Source organism: Herpailurus yagouaroundi, unplaced genomic scaffold (genome assembly GCF_014898765.1).
Source record: "Herpailurus yagouaroundi ecotype Mexico unplaced genomic scaffold, PumYag 67700, whole genome shotgun sequence".
NCBI classification, from domain to species: domain Eukaryota; kingdom Metazoa; phylum Chordata; class Mammalia; order Carnivora; family Felidae; genus Herpailurus; species Herpailurus yagouaroundi.
In genome coordinates, this window is record NW_024420499.1 from 7616905 (window position 1) to 7644813 (window position 27909).

General features: G+C 35.8%; 1 protein-coding gene across 5 annotated transcripts in view; it reads left to right on the forward strand.

Annotated features, from left to right (window-relative positions):
* RBM41 (RNA binding motif protein 41) overlaps nucleotides 1-27909 on the forward strand; it is a 62745-nt gene that overhangs the window by 22352 nt on the left and 12484 nt on the right. For all 5 annotated transcript variants that reach the window (XM_040468467.1, XM_040468466.1, XM_040468468.1 and 2 more), the window contains one exon: nucleotides 16940-17343. In XM_040468467.1, the coding sequence (XP_040324401.1) occupies nucleotides 16940-17343 (404 nt within the window). The remainder of the gene's footprint in view (nucleotides 1-16939; nucleotides 17344-27909) is intronic.

The window sequence follows — 27909 nt, forward strand, 5'->3', positions numbered from 1 at the left end:
GGACAAATTATCTGCTTCCAAAATACTATTGGGAAACAGGCATCGGATAGGCATCCCCATTCTGAAAGGTCAGAAAGGAAGAAATAAAGGGGTTACTGGTTTAAAGCAAGTTAACAGCCCAGAAGGGCAAATTCTGTTACGTCTCAGAACCGAGAGTAATGCTCTGGACTTAACGCTCTGTCCTCTGGCCCCGGGGAGGGTCTTATTCTCTGGGTCCTCTGGGATAGCCCCACCTTCTCAGCCTACCAGGGTAGCTGCAGGCCCACCCTCACTGGCTTTTGCCTCTTTGGCTTTGCCTTTGTAGTCATTCTTCATTTTGTCCTGTCTTTGTCACATTCACACGAGGCTGTTACTGTTTCTGCTGGTATAAAATTCTCCAAAACCATGTTGGTCTCATGTGTGTCAAGAGATGCACACCATCAGTTATAAGGGTTTTCCACAGATCCTTTCTGGATAGCCCTTCCTCCACCCCTGGCTTCTGCTGACACCTAATCTCTTCAGTGAAAGTTTGTCCAGTCACACCATTGGCCCTGTTTCCAGAGCACACTGTTTAGATAGACTGAGAATTCTCTAAATCATGAAGTGCTGGTTTCTTTTTTAACAGATCCTTCCTTAATCTGTCTCTTTTTTCTCATTGTAAACATCAAAGAGAAATCAGGCTGCATCTTCCACACTTTGCTTGGAAATCTCCTCAGCTAAATATCCAAGTTCATCACTTATAAGTTATATTTCCCACCCAACAGAAGAACTCAATTCAGCCAAGTTTCTGCCACTTTATCACAAAGATCACCTTCCTTCCAGCATCCGATAACATGTTCATCATTTCCTTCTAATGCCTCACCAGAAGCACATTTCCTGATGTTCATATATCTCTAGCAACATTCTATTCATGATGATATATGTGTTCTCTAAGATGATAGAAGCTTTCTCTACTGTCATCTTTACTTCTGAGCACTCCCCCGAACTGCTCTTTATACCCATACTTCTACCACCAGTCTCTTCAAGGTAACCAACCTTTTACTGTCAAGCAACTCAAAAATTCTTCCAGCCTCTACCCATTACCCAATTGCAAAGCTAATTCCACATTTTTAGGTATTTGTTACAGCAGCACCCTATTTTCCAGTACAAAATCTGTATTAACTATTAAGTCACTGGTTGACTTAAAACAACAGAAATTCCTCTCTCACAGTTCTGGAGGCTAGTTCAAGATGTTGACAAGGTTGTTTCCTCCGGTGACTCTGAGGAAGAATCTTTTCCATGCCTGTCTCCTTGCTTCTAGTGGGTGCTGGCAATCCTTGGCTTGTAGAGACATCACTCCAATCCCTGTTTCTATCATTACATGACATGTGTGTCTGTGTCTCTGTGTCTCTACATGACCTTCTTAAAAAGACACCAGTCATTGGGGCACCTGGGTGGCGCAGTCGGTTAAGCGTCCGACTTCAGCCAGGTCACGATCTCGCGGTCCGTGAGTTCGAGCCCCGCGTCAGGCTCTGGGAGGATGGCTCCGAGCCTGGAGCCTGTTTCCGATTCTGTGTCTCCCTCTCTCTCTGCCCCTCCCCCGTTCATGCTCTGTCTCTCTCTGTCCCAAAAATAAATAATAAAAAAACGTTGAAAAAAACATTTAAAAAAAAAAAAAAGACACCAGTCATTGGATTTAGGGTCCACTCTAATCCAGTATGACCTCATCTTAACTAATTGTGTCTGCAAATACTCTATTTCCAAATAAGGTTACATTTTGAGGTTCTGGGTGGACATGAATTTGACGGAGGGTGGGGAGGAGGGATACTGTTCAGTCCAGTACACTCAGTTATTTTTGCTTCTTTACCTCTCACTCACGTTTCTTTAAAAAAAAAAATTTTTTTTTAACGTTTATTCCTTTTTGAGAGACAGAGAGACAGAGCATGAGTGGGGAAGGGGCAGAGAGAGGGAGACACAGAATCCAAGGCAGGCTCCAGGCTCTGAGCCGTCAGCACAGAGCCCGACGCGGGGTTCGAACTCACAGACTACAAGGTCATGACCTGAGCCGAAGTTGTCACTCAACTGACTGAGCCATCCAGGCGCCCCTCACTCACGTTTCTTAAAAATATATTTTTAATAATGAAATGGGTCATGCCAAAGAGTACTTAACACGTACATTCAGTCAAGTCAAGAAATAAAAGGTTGCCAGTACTCCAGAAGTCTTTGTATGCTCTTCAGAAATCACATCCCCCTGCCTACCAGATATAATTACTGTCCTGACTTGTGATAATAATTTCTTTGCTTTATATATTTTACCACCCATACATATATCACTAGACAGTGGTTAGCTTTGCTTGTTTTTAGGCATTATATCAATGAATTGTATGTATTCTGTTGGGTCTTCCTTTTCTACCTAATGCTATATTTGTGAGATTCATCCATATTACAATGCATAACCATAGTTCATTCACTTTCATTGCAGTATAGTATTCCTTTATGTGGACATACCGAACTTTGTTTATCCATTTTACTATAGTTGGTCATGTGGGTTGTGTCCATCTGGGGGCTATAAGTATCAGTTCTGCTATTGTGACCCTTTTGGTACAGGTGTCCTGGGACACATGTGCAGGGGTTTCTCAGGATATATACCTAGGAGTGGAATTGAGGGGTGAAGAATTCATACATGTTCAACTTTATAGATGTTAACTCTTTGTGAAGGGATTGTCCCAAGACAAAAGGCCACCAAACACGTGTGAAGAAGGTTCAGGTTGTTTCATATCTTTGTCCACACTGTGTATTGTCAGGCTCCAATCTGATGGGCATTTACTTGTATTTCATTATATTATTTTTGCCCTTTCTTAATAATTTACATTCATTTATATTACTTCTTTTTTATAGTGTTTAGTACGGTCTTATTTTTCTCAACCTTTTATTTTGAAAAATTTCAAACATGGAGAAAAATCAAAAGAATAGTACACCCATACCCTTCATGTACATTTACCAACTATGGCATTTTTCCACATTTGCTATACCTCTGTCTTCTTCTACATGAGAATATGTGTGTGTGGTTTGTATATTGCTAAACAATTTGAAAGTAAATTTCAAACATTAAGCGGTTTTACTCTTTTTAATGTTTATTTATTATTTTTGAGAGAGAGGGCATGAGCAGGGGCAGGCAGAGAGCAAGGGAGACACAGAATCCAAAGCAGGCTCCAGGCTCTGAACTGTCAGTATAGAGCCTGATGCTAGGCTCGAACTCATGAACCGTTAACCATGACCTGAGCCGAAGTTGGCGGCTTAACCAACTCAGCCACCCTGGCACCCCAAGAGGTTATACTCTTAAATACTTCATTATGTATCTTGTAAGAATATAGACATTCTCCTATATAATCACAGTATTATGATCACTCTTAAGATATTTAGCATTGTTACCCCGATATTATCTAATTTACAGTTTTCAATTAGAGTTCTTAATTTTAAATCCAGGATATAATCATGGATCACACATTGCATTTAATTTGCTTTAGAACAGTTCGTGTGTGTGTGTGTGTGTGTGTGTGTGTGTGTGTGTGTGTGTGTCTGTTTTTCAGGCATTGATATTTTTCAGGAGTCCAGGTCCATATTATTTTGTTTGTTTCATTGTGGTTTTAACTTCCTTCTCTTGATGTCTAATGAGGTTGGAAACCCTCTCACACATTATTGACCATTTGGATAGCCTCCTTTGTGAAATGGCTATTCAGTTCCTTTGCCCATTTAGCAAATGTGGAATTGTCTATTTCCTACCTGAATATCATCTGTTTATATCTGTGTCCAGATGCAGTCTTGGTTCAGAGGTCATTTTAGGTATGTATCAAAGCAATAGCTCAGCCCCAAAGCCCTGAGATAGGACAAATCTCAGTGATCACTACTTACCTTCAGTACTACTACAGAGAAGAGGGAGCTTGGAAAGTGTTGTGGTTATATGTCCTGAATATTCTGTCTCCAAACTTCATCTCTAATCTTACATGCATTTCTTATAAATTTGTACAAGTTCTTTACTATTGTGGATAGTTGCTTTTTGTCATTTATATGTTGAAAATGCCTATTCCCATTTTGTGGCTTATCATTTTGCTGCCTTTATGGTGTCTTTTGATGAATAAAAGTTCTTCATTTTTATGTAATAAACTCTATTAATTTTTCTTTGTACCTGCTGATTTTTGTGCTTGGTTAATAAATCCTTCCCTACATGAGCTCAGGAAGATATTGTTCTTTATTCTAAAAGCTTTATGTTTTTGCCTTTCACATTTAAGTCTGATCTGGCTGGAATTCATTTCCGTATATGATATGAAGTAGGATTTCAGGATTTTTTTTTTTTTACCATATAAATAACCCTCTATCCCAACACTATATATTGAAAATGTCCCTGCACTGTTGTTGTATTACTAGCTCTGTTATATATCAGGTGGTCATGTATGCATGGATGTTTTTATGGGTTCTCTCTTTTGTTCCTTTGGTCTTTTTGGCTATCAGTATATCAGAATCAGTATCACAGTTTTGATTTTTAATGTTTTGCTATATGGTACAATAGAACAATTCCTTCCACCTGTTCTTCTTTAAAACTGTTTGATACTTTGCTTTTCCATGGAAATTTTAGAATCAGCTTGTCAAGTTACACACACACACACACACACACACACACACAGATGCACATACACGCATATTCTCTTACGTGATTTTGATTGAGATTCCGTTGAGTATCTTTTTTATTTTTATTAAAAAAACTTTTTTAACTTAAAAAAATTTTTTTTAGTATTTACTGATTTTGAGAGGCAGAAACAGAGTACGAGCGGGGGAAGGGCAGAGAGAAGCAGACACAGAATCCGAAGCAGGCTGCAGGCTCTGAGCAAGCTGTCAGCACAGAATCCCATGCGGGGCTCAAACCCACCAACCATGAGATCATGACCTGAGCTGAAGTCGGACACTCAACTGACTGAGCCACCCAGGTGCCCCTTAAATTTTTTCAAAGCTTATTTATGAGAGAGAGAGAGAGCAAGAGACAGCACGAGTGGGGGAGGGGCAGCAAGAGAGGGAGACCCAGAATCCGAAGGAGGCTCCAGGCTCTGAGCTGTCAGCACAGAGCCTGATGTGGGGCTCAAACTCACAAACCATGAGAGCATGCCCTGAGCCGAAGTCGGATGCTTAACCGACTGAGCCACCCAGGCACCCCGAGATGCTATCAAGTATTTAAATGAATTGAGGAGAGTTAACATATTTGCCCTATGAATCTTCAGAACTTCAAGTGTGAATATGGTATATTTTTCCATTCATTTAATTATTCTTTAATGTCTTTTAATATATTTTACCTATTTTTTAACATTTTGTGAGACTAGTGTTTTTTCTTAATTTTTAAACAACTTTATAGAGGTATGTAATTTACATGTGATAAAATTCACCTATTGTAAGTGTTCAGTCAGGTGATTTTTAGCAAATTTATTGAATTATGCAATTATCAGTACAATCCAATTTTAAGACATTTCTGTCACTGCAAAATTACCTTGAGTGTATTTGCAGTAAATCACCCCCATGCCTACCCTTCTGTCTCTATAAAATTTGTTGTATCTATGTGTTTCATTTAAATGGAATCTTAACAATATGTGATTTTGGAATTTGGCTTCTTTCAGATAACGTGTTTTTGAAGTTTGTTCATGTTGTAGCCTGTATCAGCAATTCATTCCTTTTTATTACTAAATAGTCTTCCATTGTGTGGTTATACCACATTTTTTTTTATCCTTTCACCACTTGATAGCATTTGGGTGGCTCCACTTTTTGGCTACTATGATTAATACTATGAACATTCATGTCCAGGTTTTTGTGTGGATATGTTTTCACTTGAGTGAATGGAATTTCTAGGTCATATGATAACTCTGTGTATAACTGAGGAACTGCCAAACTGTTTTCCAATATGGTTGCATCATTTTACTTTCTCATCAGTGATGTTCTTACTTGTTTTTCCTTTTATTTTTTCACAGCCATACTAGCGAGTATGTACTAATACTAATATCTCCATGTGGTTTTACTTTGAATTTCTGTAATAAATAATCATGAATATTTTTCATGTGTTTATTAGCCATTCTTATGTCTTTGGTGAAGTGTCTGTTCAAGTCTTTTACCCATTTTTTGATGGGGTGCCTTTGTTTTTTTTGTACTATTGAGTGGTAAGTGTTCGTTATGTATTCTGAATACAAGTAACTTTATAAGTTATATGATTTGCAAATATTTTCTTCCAGTCGGTAGCTTGTCTTTTTATTTTCTTAATGGTGTCTTTTGAAGCACCAAAGTTTTTAATTTTAATGAGGTTTAATTTTAATGAGGTGTATCAATTTGTTCCTTTATGATTTGGACTTTTTGGTATCATATCTAAGAAATCTTCGCTTAACCCAAGGTCAGAGAGATATTATTCTATGTTTTCTTCTAGAATATATATTGTTTTAGCTCTTAGAATTAGAACCATTATCCAGTTTGAGTTAATTTTTATATGTGAGATAAATGTTCTATGTTCCTATTTTTACATATGCATATCCAATTGTCCCAGCACTATTTAGTGTAAAGACTATTATTTCTCCCATTGAATTGTCTTAGCACCTTTGTGGAAAATCAACTGGCTATAAATGTAAGAGTTTATTTAGGGCACTTGTTTTGGTTCCATTGATGTATATGCCTATCCTTATACTCTGAATATCTTTACCTTTCTAGTAAGTTTTGAAATCAGTTAGTGTAACTCCTCCAACTTTGTTCCTGTTTTTCAAAATTGCTTTGGTTATTTTACGTCCTTTGTATTTCCATGTAAATTTAGAAGCAGCTTGTCAAGTTTTCTATAAAAAAAAGCTGCTGATATTTGATAAGGATTGTGTCAAGTCTGTAATTCAGTTTTGGGAAAAGTGGCCATTTTAATAATATTAATCTAATCCATCAGCATGTAATGTCTCTTTCTTTGTTTAGCTCTTCTATAATTTATTTCAGCAATGTTTTACAGTTTTAAGTTTACAAATATTTGTATTAGTTCTTTTTTTTTATTTTTTTAATATGAAATTTATTGTCAAATTGGTTTCCATACAACACCCAGTGCTCATCCCAAAAGGTGCCCTCCTCAATACCCATCACCCACCCTCCCCTCCCTCCCACCCCCCATCCACCCTCAGTTTCTTCTCAGTTTTTAAGAGTCTCTTATGCCTTGACTCTCTCCCTAACTTCTTTTTTTTTCTTCCCCTCCCCCATAGACTTCTGTTAATTTTCTCAGCATCCACATAAGAGTGAAAACATGGTATCTTTCTCTCTATGACTTATTTCACTTAACATACCACTCTCCAGTTCCATCCACGTTGCTACAAAAGGACATATTTCATTCTTTCTCATTGCCACATACTACTGCATTGTGTGTATAAACCACAATTTCTTTATCCATTCGTCAGTTGATGGACATTTAGGCTCTTTCCATAATTTGACTATTGTTGAGAGTGCTGCTATGAACATTGCGGTACAAGTGCCCCTATGCATCAGCACTCCTGTATCCCTTGGGTAAATTCCTAGCAGTGCTATTGCTGGGTCATAGGGTAGGTCTATTTTTACTTTTTTGAGGAACCTCCACACTGTTTTCCAGAGCGGCTACAGCAGTTTGCATTCCCACCAACAGTGCAAGAGGGTTCCCGTTTCTCCACATCCTCTCCAGCATCTATAGTCTCCTGATTTGTTCATTTTAGCCACTCTGACTGGCGTGAGGTGATATCTGAGTGTGGTTTTGATTTGTATTTCCCTGATGAGGAGCAACGTTGAGCATCTTTTCATGTGTCTGTTGGCCATCCGGATGTCTTCTTTAGAGAAGTGTCTATTCATGTTTTCTGCCCATTTGTTCACTGGATTATTTGTTTTTTGGGTGTGGAGTTTGGTAAGCTCTTTATAGATTTTGGATACTAGCCCTTTGTCCGATATGTCATTTGCAAATATCTTTTCCCATTCTGTTGGTTGCCTTTTAGTTTTGTTGATTGTTTCCTGTGCTGTGCAGAAGCTTTTTATCTTCATGAGGTCCCAATAGTTCATTTTTGCTTTTAATTCCCTTGCCCTTGGGAATGTGTCAATTAAGAAATTGCTGCAGCTGAGGTCAGAGAGGTCTTTTCCTGCTTTCTCCTCTAAGGTTTTGATGGTTTCCTGTCTCACATTCAGGTCTTTTATCCATTTTGAGTTTATTCTTGTGAATGGTGTAAGAAAATGGTCTAGTTTCATCCTTCTGCATGTTGCTGTCCAGTTCTCCCAGCACTATTTGTTAAAGAGACTTTTTTCCAATGGATATTCTTTCCTGCTTTGTCAAAGATGAGTTGGCCATACGTTTGTGGGTCTAATTCTGGGGTTTCTATTCTATTCCATTGGTCTATGTGTCTGTTTTTGTGCCAATACCATGCTGTCTTGATGATTACAGCTTTGTAGTAGAGGCTAAAGTCTGGGATTGTGATGCTTCCTGCTTTGGTCTTCTTCAAAATTACTTTGGCTATTCGGGGCCTTTTGTGGTTCCATACAAATTTTAGGATTACTTGTTTTAGCTTTGAGAAGAATGCTGGTGCAATTTTGATTGGGATTGCATTGAATGTGTAGATAGCTTTGGGTAGTATTGACATTTTAACAATATTTATTCTTCCAACCCATGAGCACAGAATGTTTTTCCATTTCTTTATATCTTCTTCAATTTTCTTCGTGAGCTTTCTATCGTTTTCAGCATATGGATCTTTTACATCTTCGGTTAGATTTATTCCTAGGTATTTTATGCTTCTTGGTGCAATTGTGAATGGGATCAGTTTCTTTATTTGTCTTTCTGTTGCTTCATTATTAGTGAATAAGAATGCAACTGATTTCTGTACATTGATTTTGTATCCTGCGACTTTGCTGAATTCATGTATCAGTTCTAGCAGACTTTTGGTGGAGTCTGTCGGATTTTCCATGTATAATATGTCATCTGCAAAAAGTGAAAGCTTAACTTCATCTTTGCCCATTTTGATGCCTTGGATTTCCTTTTTTTGTCTGATTGCTGATGCTAGCACTTCCAACACTATGTTAAACAACAGAGGTGAGAGTGGACATCCCTGTCGTGTTCCTGATCTCAGGGGGAAAGCTCTCAGTTTTTCCCCATTGAGGATGATATTAGCTGTGGGCTTTTCATAAATGGCTTTATGATGTTTAAGTACTTTCTCGAGGGTTTTTATTAAAGAAGGATGCTGAATTTTGTCAAATGCTTTTTCTGCATCAATTGACAGGATCATATGGTTCTTTTCTTTTATTAATGAGATGTATCACATTGATTGATTTGCAAATGTTGAACCAGCCCTGCATCCCAGGAATGAATCCCACTTAATCATGGTAAATAATTCTTTTTATAAGCTGTTGAATTCAATTTGCTAGTGTCTTATTGAGAATTTTTGCATTCATATTCATCAGGGATATTGGCCTGTAGTTCTCTTTTTTTACTGGGTCTCTGTCTGGTTTAGGAATCAAAGTAATGCTGGCTTCATAGAATGAGTCTGGAAGTTTTCCTTCCCTTTCTATTTTTTGGAATAGCTTGAGAAGGATAGGTCTTATTGCTGCTTTAAATGTCTGGTAGAGGGGCGCCTGGGTGGCGCAGTCGGTTAAGCGTCCGACTTCAGCCAGGTCACGATCTCGCGGTCCGTGAGTTCGAGCCCCGCGTCGGGCTCTGGGCTGATGGCTCGGAGCCTGGAGCCTGTTTCCGATTCTGTGTCTCCCTCTCTCTGCCCCTCCCCCGTTCATGCTCTGTCTCTCTCTGTCGCAAAAATAAATAAACGTTGAAAAAAAAAAATTAAAAAAAAAAAAAATGTCTGGTAGAATTCTCCAGGGAAGCCACCTAGTCCTGGACTCTTATTTGTTGGGAGATTTTTGATAACTGATTCAATTTGTTCACTGGTTATGGGTCTGTTCATGCTTTCTATTTCTTCCTGTTTGAGTTTTGGGAGTATGTGGGTGTTTAGGAATTTGTCCATTTCTTCCAGGTTGTCCAGTTTGTTGGCATATAATTTTTCATAGTATTCCCTGATAATTGCTTGTATTTCTGAGAGATTGGTTGTAATAATTCCATTTTCATTCATGATTTTATCTATTTGGGTCATCTCCCTTTTCTTTTTGAGAAGCCTGGCTAGAGGTTTATCAATTTTGTTTATTTTTTCAAAAAACCAACTCTTGGTTTCATCGATCTGCTCTCCAGTTTTTTTAGATTCTATATTGTTTACTTCTGCTCTGATCTTTATTATTTCTCTTCTTCTCCTGGGTTTGGGGTGTCTTTGCTGTTCTGCTTCTAGTTCCTTTAAGTGTGCTGTTAGATTTTGTATTTGGGATTTTTCTTGTTTCAGGGGATAGGCCTGGATTGTAATGTATTTTCCTCTCAGGACTGCCTTTGCTGCATCCCAAAGTGTTTGGAATGTTCTTTTCATTTTCATTTTTTCCATATATTTTTAAATTTCTTCTGTAATTGCCTGGTTGACCCATTCATTCTTTAGTAAGGTGTTCTTTAACCTCCATGCTTTTGGAGGTTTTCCAGACTTTTTCCTGTGGTTGATTTCAAGCTTCATAGAATTGTGTTCCTAAAGTATGCATGGTATGATCTCAATTCTTGTATACTTATGAAGGGCTGTTTTGTGACCCAGTATGTGATCTATCTTGGAGAATGTTCCATGTGCACTCAAGAAGAAAGTATATTCTGTTGCTTTGGGATGCAGAGCTCTAAATATATCTGTCAAGTCTATTAGTTCATAAATATTTTTTTCATTTTTATGTTCTTGTGAACAGAAAACAATTCTGAAAATTATTTCATTTTCTGATTGTTACATACATGTATCTAATAGAAAAACAGTTGATTATTGAGTATCTATCTTGCATTCTTGATCTTGTGATATTCTTTTATTAATTCTAGTAGTTTTATTGTGGATACCTTGGAATTTTCTGCATGGACAATTATGTTACCTATGCATAAGGCAGTTTTACTTCTTTCTTTCCAATCTAAATGTCTTTTTGTTTTTGTTTTTGCCTCCTTACACTGTCTAGAACCTTCAGTACAGTGTTGAATGGAAGTGGTGAGAGCAAGCATCCTTGCCTTGCTCCCAGTGTTGGGGGTGAAACATTTAGTTTTTAACCATTAACTATAATTTTATCTTTAGGTTCTTTGTACATGATCTTTGTACATGATCTGTAGCATTGTAATACATTACTTTCTTGTGGGTGCTATAACTATATAAACTTAGTGGCTTAAAGCAACTACTTTCTTCTTATATACAGTTCTAGAGGTCAGAAGTTGTAAAATCAAGTTGTCCATAGGGCTGCCTTCCTTCTGGAGTTCTCTAGGGGAGCCTTTTTCAGCTTTTAGACCTACGTGTAATTCCTTGGCTCATGGCTCTTTTCTCACATTACTTCAAATTCTACTTCCATTACTACATCTACTCCTCTGTCTCTGACCCTCCTGCCTCATTCTTTATAAGGACCCTTGTGATTATATTGGGCCCACCTGCGTAATCCAGGCTACTCTCCTAACTCAAGATCTGTAACTTAGTCACATCTGTAGAATCTCCTTTGCCATGTAATGTTTTCATAGAATCCAGGAATTAGGATGTGGACTTTTTTGAGGTGTCATTCAGCCTATCATATGCAGGCTGAGGATGTACCCTTGTTATTCATACATAATTGAGGGGTTTTTTTTAAATCACGAATGGATTGTTTAATGCTTTTTCTGCACCTACTATAGTGATCATGTGATTTAATGTTTATATCTATTTTTTTTAACGTTTATCTATTTTTGAGACAGAGAGAGACAGAGCATGAACGGGGGAGGGTCAGAGAGAGGGAGACACAGAATCCGAAACAGGCTCCAGGCTCTGAGCTGTCAGCACAGAGCCCAACGCGGGGCTCAAACTCACAGACCGCGAAATCATGACCTGAGCCAAAGTCAGCCGCTTAACCGACTGAGCCACCCAGGCGCCCCAATGTTTATATCTATTAATAGGATGTATTCATTGCTTTTTTTCAGATGCTAAACCTATCTTTCATTTCTGGGACAAATTCTACTTATGTGTATATAATCATTTCTATATGTTGCTGGATTAGGCTTGCTAATATTTTGTTAAGGATTTTTGTGTCCGTGAGGGATATTTATCTGTGGTTTTCTTTGCTTGTGAAGTTTTTGTTTAGCTTTGGTTTCAGTATAGTACTGACATCATAGAATAAGTTGGAAAAGATCCCCTGCTCTGTTTTCTGAGAGTGTTTGTGTGTGATTGGTATTATTTCTTTAAATATTTGGTAGACATTAAATGAAGACATCTTGACGTGGACTTTTCTTTGTGAGCAGATTGTTGATTACTAATTCAACCAATTTACTTATTATGAGTTTATTCAGCTATTCTCTTTATTTTTGTGTCTGCTTGTTAATTTGCATCTTTCTATGAGTTTGTCCATTCATTTAAGCTTTCTGATTTGTTGGCCTAAAGTTATTTATAATATTCCCTTATACTCGTTTCCATTTCTATAGGGTCAGTAATTATGCCTCATCTTTAATTCTTGATGTTAGTAATTTCTGTCTTTTATTTTCTTGGTTGGTCTAGCTAAGGGTTTGCCATTTTGTTAAACTTTTCAAAGAATCAGCTTTTGGTTTCATTGATTTTCTCTTCTTTTTTTTTTTTTTTTGTTGTTGTTGTTTTCTATTAACACTAATTTATACCCTGATCTTTATTATTTTCTTCTTTTTCCTTGCTTTGTGTTTAGTTTGCTCTTTTTCTAGTTTCCTAAGTTTGGAAGCTCACATTATAGGTTTGAAAACATTCTTCTTTTCTGATATAGGTGTTTAAAGCTACAGATTTCTCTCTCAGCATTGTTTTAGCTGCATCGATAAATTTAGATTATGGTGTTTTCATTTAGTTCAAAATATTTTTAAAATTTCCTTTGTAAGTTCTTTGACCTATGAGGTATTTAGAATTGTGCTGTTTAATTTCTAAATATTTGTGTTTTCTCAGATTTCTTCCAGCAGTGGATGTCTAATCTGATTCCATTGTGGTCAGATAAATAGTTTGTATGATTTGAGACTTTATCATTTTTTTGAGACATGTTCCTCACTTTGGAGCCCTTATTCTAATATCAGCATGATAGTTTCCCATACTTTCTTTAAGTCATATCTCTCAAATGTCACTTTTTCAATGAGACTTACCAAGACCAACATTAAAATTGCAACTACCACTACTACCACCCCCTAGCACTTCCAGTCACCCATTATGCTGCTGTATTTTTTTTCACAGCACTCATAACCTTCTAACATTCTATATAATTCACTGAGCTCCATAAAGATAGGGATCTTTATTTTATATAGATATACCCCAAGAACCTACCTGAATCATAATAGTCACTAAATATATATTTCTGAATGTATACATTAGAATATTTATCCACTTGGTCATATGTAGCTGAAATTTCTTCACTTTCATTAGGATGTATTATTTCATAATATAAACTGACTACAATTTTATAATTGATTCTTAGATGGACATTTACATTTTTGCCAGTTTAAAGCTATTATAAATAGCACTGATCTAAACATTATTACTATTGTATCCTGGTACACATATATCTAAATTTTTCTAGGGTATATATGTAAGCATGGAAATTGTCATATTATGAGCATATATTTAACATTGGTAGATAATGTTATAGTGATTTGCCCTATGGGTGCACATTCCTACCAGCAATGTAGGAGGTTTCTATTTGCTCTACAATTTCACTGACCTGTGATATTGGTATTCTTTTTAATTTTTTGCCAACATGGCAGTTTTCTATTAGTATCCCATTACCTTCTTAATTAGCATTTCTCTGAATTCTAATATCGTTGAGCATTTTTGCATATATTTGTCAGTCATGTATGTCTCCTCTTTTGTGAGGCATTTTTTTTTCAATCACCTGCCCCTTTCCTTAATGGTTATTTACCAGTTATTTGTGCAGCAAACATCTCGTCCCATTCTATGACTTTTCTCTCTTTATGATTTTTTTAATGAACAAAAGTTTTAAACTGTAATATAGTTGAGTTTGCTAATATTTTCTTTAATGGTTAGTGCTTTTGGCATCTTAAGAAATCCTTTTCTAAATATTCTTATACCCTGCTGGTGGAAAGGCAGAATAGTACAACTCCTACAGAGTGGAATTTAGCAATATATGGAAAAAGTACATACACATTTACCCTTTGTCTCAGCAATGCCACCTCTTATAATCTATTTCAAAGATATACTGGAAAAATATGAAATCCTGTATGCACAAGGCTGTTTGTCAGGACATTATTCATATAAGCAAAAAAGACTGGATACAACACTAATGTGCATCAGTAGAGGAGTAGTTGAATAAACTAGTACATCCACACAGTAGAGTACTGTGCAGTTATCAAGAGGAAAGAGAAGAGCTCTACACATTAATATAGTTATTTCCAGGATATATTGCTAAGTGCAAAAAAGAAAGTTGTAGAACAACGTTTATAGTAAGTTACCTTGTATGTAGAAGAGGGGTGTAACTAATGAATTATACACATATATATGTGTTGTGTGTGTGCACCTATTTGCTTATATTTTCCAAAACAAAAACAAAAAAGAAACCTAGCTCCTGGAGACTCAGTTGGTTGAGCATCTGAGTGTCCGACTCTTGATTTTGGCTTGGGTCATGATCTCATGGTTCAGGAGACCAAGCCCCACATAGGGCTCTGTGCTGACACTACAGAGCCCACTTGGGATTCTCTCTCTCCCTCTCTCTCTGCCCCTCCCCAAGTCGCATGCGTGTTCTCTCACTCTCTCTCTCAAAAATATAAATAAGTAAACATTTAAAAAAGAAACAATGGAATCATAATGTCAAAACCTAATAAAAATTATTATTTATGGAAAACGAAAGGAATGGGATGAAGGGAACAGAGATAGAGTTGAGACTTCTGTGAAGGTACTGTATGTATTACACAGTTTTCACTTTAGACTCATATAGTGTTCTGCATAATTTAAAAAACTAATAAAAAAGAAAAAATCAATTCCGAAAGTTCATAAATAACTTGAAGCAAATGAACCTAACTATAAATAAAGTTGGTAGCATAACCATACAGAGAAAGCAGTTATGTAAAGTGACTTTAACACAACATTTGTACATGTATTCATTCCTAAAACTGTATTCAGTGGTTTTATTATTGATAGTTGTATTAGTATTGTTATTGACATTTTAAAATTCTATAAAAACCAAGAAGTTTGAGTAAAAACCTTGAATATTACATTTAAAGTGGACGTACTAGTATGAGCTCATGATTTATTTTTCTTTTAAAAGAATTTCCTAGCGTTGTCCAGTGAAAAGGCCTAGAAGCAACAACTCAACATCTGTGAACACACCTGACAACACATTGTGGTTTCTAAATACTATTCCCCATTAAAAGGACCCAGGGTCCTTGGAGAGATAATCTAGGTTTGAGTCAGGGAATATTCAAAATGAATTTGTAACACCTTGCTGTGCCAAAAAAATGGAAAGCAACACAGGAGCCAATTTGAAGGGACTTACTGGTCCCAAGTGAGATAATTTGACCACCAAAAAGAATAAAGACTACATTTAATTGAAACACAATCAAACATATGAAAATGGTCTCACGATTATACTAAAAATAATCATTGGTTACCATTGGACATTTCTAAGGTACCAACTCATTACTCTCATAGTTGGTAAATACTGGGAAAAAAATCAAGCATTTGTCCTGCCTTTCCTGTATAAACTGTATATGGGAAAACCAAATAATTGACGGTAAGTTCATTATAGGATTCCAGATAATAAATACAACAGAAATAATAGAATTAATAAACACAAAATAAATAATATAATTAGGGGAGTTCCATTTTGCAACTCTTAATAAATTAATAGATCTAGGCAATGGTCATCCATAGATGCAAATCCCATTAGGTGAATGGGAAGACTTCACAGTCGAGGGATCAGACTAACACTGTCTGAATCTGCTGATCAACTTTAGTAACATTAAAGTGGGACCACCAAACATGTGCCCTATGACATGACATAATAGGAAGTATACATCTATCTGTGGAGGATCGTTGCCTAAAATATTGAGCGTAAATCTAATCACATCTCTAGGTCAGCACTATCTTAATGCAGTGTTCCACAATGATGTAAATGGTTTCTATCTATTCTGCCCTCCATGGTATCCACTAGCTACATCTCTCAAGCATTTGAAATGTGACTAGTTAACTGGGGAGCTGACATTTAAAACATTAATTTAAATAGATTTGTGTGGCCAATGACTATTGTCTTAGCGTAGCTCTAGATTTAACTGCCAGTTTGTAAGAAATAGAGGGGATTAAGGAACAAGTGAAACAATAACATGAGGAACAATAAGTCAAATTTCATTTGTTCTCTGGACAAATGATGTGGTTCCTCCAATAATTCAATGGGATGTGGAAAAAATGAGTTGGAGGGGTGTAAATGAAGGGGCACTGTTTTAAAATAGAACAGACTTAAGAGCTATAACAGCCAAAGCCTGGTTTAGATTCTGCATTGAACGGCCAAGTGTAAAAAGATAACTTTGAGAGAATCAGAGCCACTTGAATATGAACTCCATTGTAGATGATACTAAGGAATTATTCTGTGGAGTGGGATAATGCCACTGGTTACATTTTTAATGTCCTTATCAGTTAGGTGCGTGTACTTGCATGACTCAGAGTGAGCACCTCCTTAGATTTTGCACCCAAGGGACCTCACTTGCCTCACCATAGTTCCACCCTTGCTTGAGATACACTGCATTAAACCAACTATATACTACTGTCATTTGTCAAAGGTTGTAATCACTTACCCCAACAGAGTTTCTATATCTGAAATCCAAGATTTAATTTTTATTTATTTGTCAAAAGTTTTATTGGTAGGCTTTGTAGAACTTCCCTATCTCTTTGTCTTGATCTAGATGAACCCCAAAAGAAGAACAAAGGTGATCCCATGAACAACCTGGAAAGTTTTTACCAAGAGATGATAATGAAAAAACGTCTTGAAGAGTTCCAACTTATGAGAGGTGAACCCTTTGCTTCCCACTCACTGGTCTCAGCTACATCAGTGGGAGATAGTGGCACAGCTGAGAACCCGTCATTACTCCAGGACAAGGGAAAACAGGCAGCACAGGGTAAAGGTCCCAGTCTCCATGTGGCAAAAGTTTTTGATAATTCACCTGAGCAGTGTTGGACTGGGCCTAAGAAGCTGACGCAGCCAATAGAATTTGTCCCAGAAGATGAGATCCAGAGAAATCGTTTGTCAGAGGAAGAGATCCGAAAAATTCCTATGTTTTCTTCATATAATCCAGGGGAGCCAAACAAGGTATAGGCCAAACCAAGAAAAAAAACATGGGTTGTTTTAATTTTTCTTTACCTCTACCTAAATTAATACTTTTAAATTAGCTTTGATTATACCAAGGAATCGTGACATAGGCATAGTGATTGTGTTTTTCCTTGACTTTGACTATTAATTCTCTTCATACTATATAAATAGCATATTTCCTCTGATGTTCTTTGTGGTTTCCTGAGGTCCTAAGCTATCCTTAGAATTTTAAAGAAATCTTGATGAGACTCTAGTCCATACCCACTAGAGGCCCTGAATTGAAGGGAAAGTAACCTCCAGTTTCCTAGGCTAGTAATAAATCAAGTAGTATTCCTAAGACCACCATATCAGGTAACCATGGTGCCTCTGAAATTAGTCAATAAATAATTGGCCACCTGGTTGTGAGTAGGGTTTAGTGTTATTGCATGAGGTTTTTTTCTTTAGAATGCTCCATCTGGCTTTCATATGACATATGACTTGAAACTGCTAATAGCTAAGCAGCAAAGTGAAAGTGCAAGGCCTCTAAGGCTTGAGAAATTGACAAATATATAAGAATTGTAAACCTTGTTTTATTGATCACATCATTATTTCACATTATTGGTATATGTTAACATCCAGAATGGAAAACTTTGTTATGTCGCCCAAAGAGGCAACACAAGCCCCTGGAGCATATACTTGGCCGTGTTTAATTTAAAAAACAAAACCAAAAAAAATAATGTTAGCTTCTGGCTGTCCCTGAATTTTAAAAAAAGACATTGTAGATGAGGGATATTAAAGCAGTTTTTTCTGAATGACTGCATTTCTAATATATTCTTGCTGTTCAAGGACAGCTTGATTTGTGTTTTTTATTATAAAATATTACTAATATACAAAAATTTAAAGAATAATATAACAAAAACCCTCATACCTAGCCAGCCATCTTAACCAGTTCTTCATAGTTTCCCTATTTGCTTGTTAGAAAAATAGAGCCTTACAGACACACCTGAAGACTTCCAGGTATCCCTCACCAATCCCATTTCCCTGTCTCCACTCCAGAGGTAACTACTATCCTGAATTTGCTATTTATCATCCTGATGCATGTTTTTATATTTTTGCTACATATTTATATATTCATAAACAAAATATAACTTTACATATTTTAAAACTATATAGATGATGTCATACTCGACATATTCTTCTACAACTTGCTTTTTTGATTCAATATACATAATGTTTTTGAAACTTATTTTAATAATATAAGGAACTATGGAGTAGTACATTGTAGAAATACACTATAATTCATTTATCCATTCTCCTGAAGATATTTTCTTTTTCTTTTTGCTATTACAGACCATTCTGCAACAAACATTGTATGTATCTCCTGTTGCATATGTACAAGAGTTTCTCTAGAACAGTTTTTCAAACTTGTGGTTACAATTGTAGGTCACAACAAGCAATTTTTCTAATGAAACAAAATAGAATAGAATAGAAAATATCAAAGTACATTCTGTAGAGTAAGGGTGTTGACTGTTTCTGGAAGCTTTTGGTTTGTGTGTGTGTGTGTGTGTGTGTGTGTGTGTGTGTGTGTGTGTGGTATATATGTGTGCCAGAATGTAAAATGCATTTCTTCCTATGGATCTAGTCAAAAAAGTTGGGAAAATATTGCTCTATTGCAGTGATTCTTAAATGTTAGTATGGACCAGAATCACCTGGAAGGGCCTGAGAGTTTGCATTTCCAACAAGCTCCCATGAGGTGCTGATGCTACTGGTCTGAGAGTGACATTTTAAGAATCACTGTTATGTATTACATTCCTAGGAGTGGAATTACTGTGATATAGGGTATGTATATATTCAACTCCATGAGCAGGGTTTCAAAATCTCTTTCATATCCTTGCCAAGACTCTTTAGTGTTGGACTTTTCATTTTTGCCAGTCTAAAATGTTTGAAGGTATCTCATTGACTTCATTTGCAGGTTTCTGATTTCCGATGAAGTTATGCTTGTAATCATACATTTATTAGCCTCTCAGCAACCTTCTGTGCATTGCCTGTTCCATTTCTTTCCCCACTATTTGATTGCCTAGTTTTTCATATTATTTACAGAAATTATTTTTAAATTCTGGATATAAACACATGTTGCTTATTTAGCAAATATATTCTTCCAGTAGGGGGGCTTATCTTTTAAACGTTATTTCTGATATCTTTTGTTAACCAGAAATCTTTCATTTTAATGTAATCAGATCATCAGTATTTTATTTGATGGTTTGTACTTTTTGAGTCATTTCAAGGAAATCCTTCCGTACAAAACCAACAAAAAGTACACAAACAACCCAATGAAAATGGCCAAAAGATATGAACAAGAAACTCACAGAAGAGAAAACATGAATAACCAATTAATTACAAAATCTTATTAATAAGTAATCAAAGAAATGTAAAATAAAACTACAGTGAGAAACCATTTAACACCCAGGAAGTTGGTATACATTTAAAGGCCTGACATCAGGTGCCAATGAATGAATATAAATGAGGTGAATATAAATGAGGGCAATTGCTTTTATGAACTCTGTAGCAATATCTAGTAAAATGGAAGATGCTCATACACTATAAGTCAGCAATTCCACTCCTAGGTATCTATCTTAGAGGAACTCTTACATGTGAACATTAGATGTTATAAAGATATTCATCGTAGCACAGTTTATAAACAGCACACTTGTTCATCAGCAGGAGAATGGATAAAGCATGGTATATTCATAAAATAGAATGTTGTACAGTATAGAAAATGAATAAAATAGAATTACAGGTATCAATATACTTGAAACTCACAAACATAATGTTGAGTGAAAAAAGCTACTTGCAGACTTCTGGTTTTAGCTCCAATGTGTAAAGTGCTTGGAAGTTATCATTCATGTCTTATAACAAGAAAAACAGCTGAACAAATAAAACAGCAATGACTTTTCTTGGACCCATCAGAGAATTGAAGTCACAGAGCAAATTGCAACCCCCAAGTCTGGAAAGACAGGCAATTACAGAGAATCACAGCCCAGATCTGCTTTTCAGGAGCAGAAAGCACTGTAGCCATAAACTGGTACGGACACTTACGCAGTAACTTTGACAAACTGCTGGAAGCAGGGTGTAGATTGTTTGAGTGACAAACTCTAGGGGCCTCAGTCTATGAAGGCCCTCATATTTTCATGATTTTTACCTCCAGGAACTCCATTAAGTTCTCAAGGGGAAGGGCCAAGAAACAATCTCCTGTTCCTGGCATGAGGAAGGGAAAAGTAATCATTTTGAAATCTACCCAGAGCTTCTACCTAACAAAGGGATACCCAGCAAGTGAAACATCTTTACCAAAGCCTTCTCCAGCCTGGGAGAAGGGAAATTATCCAACTCCCGAGGCCTCTAACCTTCCTGTCTCATCTAAGGGGGGTGGGGGACTAGAAGACACTTGTGAAGGTTACAGGCTGGGGACACAGACATGCTAAAAAGACTTGAGACTTAATTATGTGATTACAGAATGTTTCTCCCTGCCCCACAGATCAATGGGGCTTCAATATAATAACTATGGACTACAGGTGAAAGACTTGCAAGATTCAGACTCCATTTAAGGAGGTATTAGGGAATCTGAAAGAAAATAGGGGAGAAAAAGCAAGAACATTAGGGGAAATTGAAACCTCTGACACCTACAGCTAGAGTAAACACTAAACACCATCAACTCCTTGCCAGATTAACATAAAACCTGTACTAATGGTCTGTTTACCTTAACTCCTCTTAACTTAGACATCATGTCCAGTTTTCAACAAAAAAAATGGCAAGGCATGCTAAAAGAAAAGCCAGTCTGAAGAGACCAAGCAAACATCAGAACCAAACTCAGATATGCAAGTTTTAGAAATATATGATAATATTTAAATTTAACTTAAATTTAAAATAACTATGATTAGTATGCTAAAGAATCTATTAGAGAAAATAAACAATATGCAAGAACAGATGGGTAGTGTAAGCAGATAGAAACTCAGAAGGAGATGCAAGAAATCAGAAAAACTAAAAAGAAATGCTTTTGATAGATTCATCAGTGGACTGGAAGTGGCCAAGGAAAGAATCCATATGCTTGAAGACATGTCAATAAAAACCTTCCAAACTGAAATGCAAAGAGAAAAAGAACTGTAAAAAAATTGAAAATAATATCCAAGAGCTATGGACAATTTCAAAAGGTATAACATACATGTGATTGGAATACCAGAAGGAGAATAAAGAAAAGGAGCAGAAGAGATAGCTGAAGTAGGAATGGCTGAGAAGTTTCCAAAATTAATGGTAGACACGGGACCACAGATTCAGGATCTGGGAAGACAATATCAATCAGGATAAATAACCCCAGACTAAGTGTATCATGTTCAAACACAGAATACTGATCCAAAGAGAAAATCTTGAAAACACCCAGAGGAAACACTTTACCTATAGAGGAACAATAAGAATTACATTGGATCTCTCATCAGAAATCAGACACGCAAGAAGAGAAAAGTGAAATATTTAAAGTATTGAAGGGAAAAAACACCATCTAGAAATCTGTATACAGCAAAACAATCCTTCTAAAGTTAACCAAAAAATACTTTCTCAGACAAACAAAAACTGAGGGAATTTGTCAGCAGTAAATCTGTCTTGTGAGAAAAAAAAATTTTTTTTTAAGTTTTTCCAGAGAGAAGGAAAATGATATAGGCCAGAAAATCAGATCTCTATAAAGAAAAGAAGAGCATAGGAGAAGGAATACGTGAAGGTAAAATGAAATCTTTTATTTTCTTATTTTTAAGTGATCTAAAAGATAACTATTCAAAGTAATGTGTTAGGTAATTATAGCATATTGATAAATGAATGTTATAAGGCAGGAATGTTATAAGGAATAGGAGGGAAGAATTAGTATTTGGAGTATATAACTATTATAAGTTACCTGCACTACCTGTGAAGTGGTATGATGTTATTTGAGAGTGGGCTTAGATTAGTCATAAATGAGTATTGTAAACTCTTAGGCAACCACTAAAAAATTATAAAATGAAATATAATTGATATGCCAAAAGGGGTGAAAATGGAATCATATAAAATGATACCCATTCTCTATAATCTTTTCCACAAAATAGAAACTTTCTAACTCATTTTATGAAACCAGCCTTAGCTTAATACCCAAACCAGATAAAATCATTAAATAAAGCAAAACTACAGATCAATATCTCTCAGAGCACAGAGAAAAATCTTAAATTTTAGGAAAATAAAAATAGTTTGATTGAAAAATTAAAATATTTGGAAATGAAATCCAACAGGTATAAAAATAATTATATTTCATGATCAAGCAAGATTTATTCGAGGTGTCTATGGCTGATTCAACATTTGAAAATCAATTAATATAATCTACCACATCAACAAACTAAAGAAAAATTATATAATTATTTCAATTGATGTAGAAAAGGCATTTGACAAAATGAAAACTCATTCATGACAAAAACTCTCAGCAAACTAGGAATAGAAAGAAATACCCTCAACCTCCTTAATATCTACAAAACCCTACAGCTAACATACTTAATGGTGGGGAACTGGGTGCTTTCCCCTTTGATCAGGAATAAGACAAAGATGTACCCTCTCCCTGCTTCTTTTCAGTATTGTACTAGAAATGCTAACTACTGCAATAAGAAAAGAAACAGCACACAGATTGAGAAGAAAAAAAAAATTGTCTTTTTTCACAGATGACATGTATGTCTATGTAGAAAATTCCGAAGAATCAATAACAACAATGTGAAAGAACTATGGGAACTAATAAATGCAATATAGCAAGGTTGGAGGATACAAGGTTTATATGCAAAAGCCAATTGCTTTTCTGTACACCGAGAAATGAACAATTGAAATTTAAATTTAAAACTCAATGCTGTTTACAAAAGCACCACAAAAAGTAAAATACGTATAAATCTAACAGAATATGTACAGGATCTATGTACAGAAAACTATAAAACTCTGATGAAAAATTAAAGAAGATGATAAATGCAGAGATATTTATGTTCATGGATTGCAAGACTTAACACTGTTAACAAGTGAGTTGTACCCAAATTGATATGTAGATTCCACACAATCCCAACAAAATCCTGGCAAGCTATTTTGTAGATATAGACCAACTGATTATAAGTTTATGTGGAAAGACAAAAGACCCAGAATATCCAACATAATACTGAAGAAGAGCAAGGTTGGAGGACTAATACTCCATGTTTGAGATTTACTATAATCAAAAAGGGTGGTACTGGTGAAAAAAAGACATAGATCAACTGAGCAGAATAGAGACTCCAGAAATAGATTCACACAAATATAATGAAGTAATCTTTGACAAGGGAGCAAAGGCAGTTCAATGAAGAAAGGGTAGTCTTTTCAACAAATTATGCTAAAACAACAAACTGGTTATCTACATGCAAAATAGGAATCTAAACACAGATCTCAAAATGAGATCTCAAAAATGAGGTCTCAAAAAATGACCTCAAAATAGGTCATAGACCTAATGTAAAGCACAGTACTATAACACTTATAGAAGAAAATAGAAAATCTAAATGACCTTGTGTTTGGTGATGCATCTATAGACACAACACCAAAAGCATAATTTGTGAAAGAAAAAAAATTGATAAATCAGACTTTATTAAATTTATAAACTTCTGTTTTGTGAAAGACACTTTTAAGAAAATCAAAAGCCAAGCCACAGACTAGAAGAAAATATTTGTAAAACATTTCTAATAAAGGACTTTCATCCAAAATACAAAGACATGTCTTTGAGACACTTTGTCTTTTTCACAGACATGGAAGTCAATGGTAGTGAAACAAACAACCCAATTAAAACATGGGCAAAATGTAAGAACAGTCACCTCACCAAAGAAGTTATATACATGTCAAATTAGCATATGAAAAGCAGCTCATCATCGCTGTCATCAGGGAATTGCAAAATAAAACAGTGAGATGCCATTACACACCTATTAGAATGGCTAAAATTCACAATACTAAATGCTATTGAGGATGATGAGCAACAGGAACTCCTACTCATGGCTGGTGAGAATAGAAAATGTTACTTCTTTGAAGTCAGTTCAGCAGTCTCACAAAGCTAAACATTGTTTTACCGTATAATCCAGTAATTACGCTGTTATTTACCCAATTGATTTGAAAACCTATATTTATACAAAAACCAGCATGTGAATGTTTATCAGTTTTACTCATAATTTCCAAAAACTGGAAGCAATTAGAATGTCCTTCAGTAGATGAATGGATACATTCACCTGTGCTGCATCTATACAGTGGGATATAATTCGTCAATAAAGAGAGCTGACAAGCCACAGAAAGGCACAGAGGAACTATAAATATATTAATAAGTGAAAGCCAGTATTAAAAGACTATATACTGTATGATTCCAATTATGTGACATTACAGAAAACACAAAAATGTAGAGATAGTAAATGACCAATGGTTGCCAGGAGTTCAGGGGGTTGGAGAAGAGAGAAATAGGGGAAGCACAGCATTTTTAAGGCAGTAAAGTTATTTGATAAGATAATGTAATGGTGGATGCAAGATATGCATTTGTCAAAGCCCATAAAACTGTACAGCATGAAGAGTGACCCTTAATGTATACAAATATTAAAAAATCATTTGAGAGATTGGGGAACCCCGGGAAAGAATGAAGACTATGACAAGACAATCTTACAGATATATGAAGCAACCTCAATGAAGGTATGTGGGTGAAAGATGCTGACTTAAATATCTTTGGAAATATGTGGAGTCTAGAAGACTAAAAACAGAAGTCACTGTACCCTAGTTAATAAGGTTGCACATAATCACTGTACCCTAGTTAATAAGGTTGTGTCTCATGAGGGTACTGGTTAACAATCCTGATACTGATACACATGTATAATGAAATGGAGCAATTAAGTAAATGGATGGCAGGTGGTGGGAGCCAGGTTTCTCACTGGTAGAATTCACAGACAAGCAAAGAAAAGAAGCTAGAATGATCCATATAATGGTTTAGAGTTGGAGACAACAGCATGAAATCATGTTTAGCTTAGTATAGATATAGATGATTATAGATAAAATATTTATAGATATGTATATATACACAGGTTAGTATAAGCATAATTTTTTCTCTGTCATCTGAGAGGGTCTAAATGAAGTGATACTCCATTGGCAACAAGCATGTTCAGTGCCCAAATCTTAGTTTGTAATACCATTCTCTTGTAAAAGGAACCAGGACTCCTTAGAGATATGACTGATTCTAGTAGTGGGGCAGGAAATGTACAAGATGAGCCTTGAACATTTTGTAGTGACAGAAAGTAAGAAAGTGCTGAAAACAACAACATAAAAACATTGTTGGGAATATGCCAAAGGAGCACAAGAGCCAACTGAAAGAGTTTCCAGTGACCAAAGCTGGAACAACTTGTGCAACAAACTAGGTGAATTAATATTGGATTATAACCTAAAGTATAGGATAAATAACTATGACTGCATACTGATAATAAAATGATTGAGTAAATCAAATAACTGGGGGAGATAAGATAAATATCCCACACAGAAGAATTTTAAATAATTTACATAGATGCTCCATCTCAAACTGGGGGAGCATAACTTTCCACTTCTTAGTTTTGAGGTATTGAGTGACTTATTTCCAAAGAGTACAGTATGGAAAGGCAAGAAAAAAAGACTAATATTGCAGCGTAGAAACCTAACAAACACTGCCTCAGCCAGTTGTTCAAGGCCAACATCAACAGTCATTAATCACGATGATAGTATGCATACTTGATGTGATATGTTCAAAATTGAACTTTCCTCTCTGGTCTTCCTTCTCATAATCCATAACCCCAATCTAACATGAGAAAAACACCAAAAAAAAAAATATATATATATATAGTAGTGGGCCATCCTACAAAATACCTGACCAGGATTCCTCAAAACTGTCAAGATCATTAAAAACAAGAAGTCTGAGAAACTGCCACAACCAAGAGGAGCCTAAAGACACATGAAAACTAAATGTACTGTGGTAACCTGGATGGAATCCTGAAACAAGAAAAGGATATTAGGGAAAAACTAAGGAAATCTAAATAAACTATGGCCTTTGGTTAATAATAAGGTATCAATATTCATTCATTCATTCATTTTAACAAATGCACCATGGCAATGTAAGATGTTAATTATAGGGGAGACTGGGTGTGGGGTATGTGGGAACTCTTTGTACTACCGTCTCAGTTTTTCTGTAAATCTAAAACTGTTCTAAAAAATAATGTACTTTTTAAAAATTTAAAACAGATACCTGCATAAAAATGCATACAGTTTTATACTATTTATGTAAAGTTCAAAACATGCAAAACAGAACTGTATATTGCAGAGGGATGCCAGGAAGTTTCATCCTGTACTATCACTTGGAGTATCTGTTTTTCTGTTTCACAGAAATGGTAATCTTGTTTTTGAGCCTAGCTGTATCTTTCTTTGTGTGTGTGTGTGTGTGTGTGTGTGTGTGTGTGTGTGCGCGCGTGTTCGTGTGTGTGTGTGAATATATATGTATGTTGGTGATACGTACATACATACATACCTGTGTGTGTGAATATATATGTATGTTGGTGATATGTTCATACATATCTGTGTGTGTGTGTGTGTGTGTGTGTGTGTGTGTGTGTGTGTGTGTGTTTGGAGCAGAGAAGATGCATCCAAGCAAGAAGTGACCAAGCCACGTCTACCAGAAGTCATCTTGATTTTTAAAAAATGTTCATATCAAAGGGAGCCATCTTAGTATGGATCTTTCCTACTTGGTGAGAAACTTGCAGTATGTTTCACATACTCCTTTCTATGGTTATTTAATTTGATGATGCTTTTATGATAAGTATTTCAGAGCCAAAACTCTAGATCACCTGAAATTACTTAAGTGAATCACAAGTCAGTCAATCTGTGCCTTTGCCTTTATGATACAAGTGTAGTTAAATCTAAATATGCAATATCCAGCTTCTAAAGTCTTTGAGACACAAAGAGACTCTTATTATATAACGTTTAATATATTTATTTGTGTTTTAGTGGTTAACTCATTTAAGTGGGCTCTATTTTCTAGCTCTTTGCTTATGCCGCTTTTCTCTGAATTCTTCTCAAGTTCCATTAAACTGTAAAGGTTATAGTTTATCCTAGCTAACATATAGAGATTTTTTTCTTCCATCTTATTGTAGTAAAACACATGTAACTTGAGATCTACCCTGTTAACAATAATGTAACTTGAGATCTACCCTCTTAACAATATTTTAAGTATACGTTACAGTGTTGTTAACTATAGGCACAATGTTGTCCAGCACATCTCTAGAACTTTTCATCCTGCATGACTGAACTTCATAAGTATTGAATAGCAACTCCCCATTTCCCTCTCCCTTCAGCCCCTGACAACCACCATTCTACTTTTGCTTCAATGAGTTTGACTACTATAGATAACCACATATAAGTGAAATCATGTAGTATTTGTCCTTCTGTGACTGGCTTATTGCATTTAGCATAATGCACTCAAGATTCATCCATGTTGTAGCATATGACCAGATTTTCTTCCTTTTTCTGGATGAATGG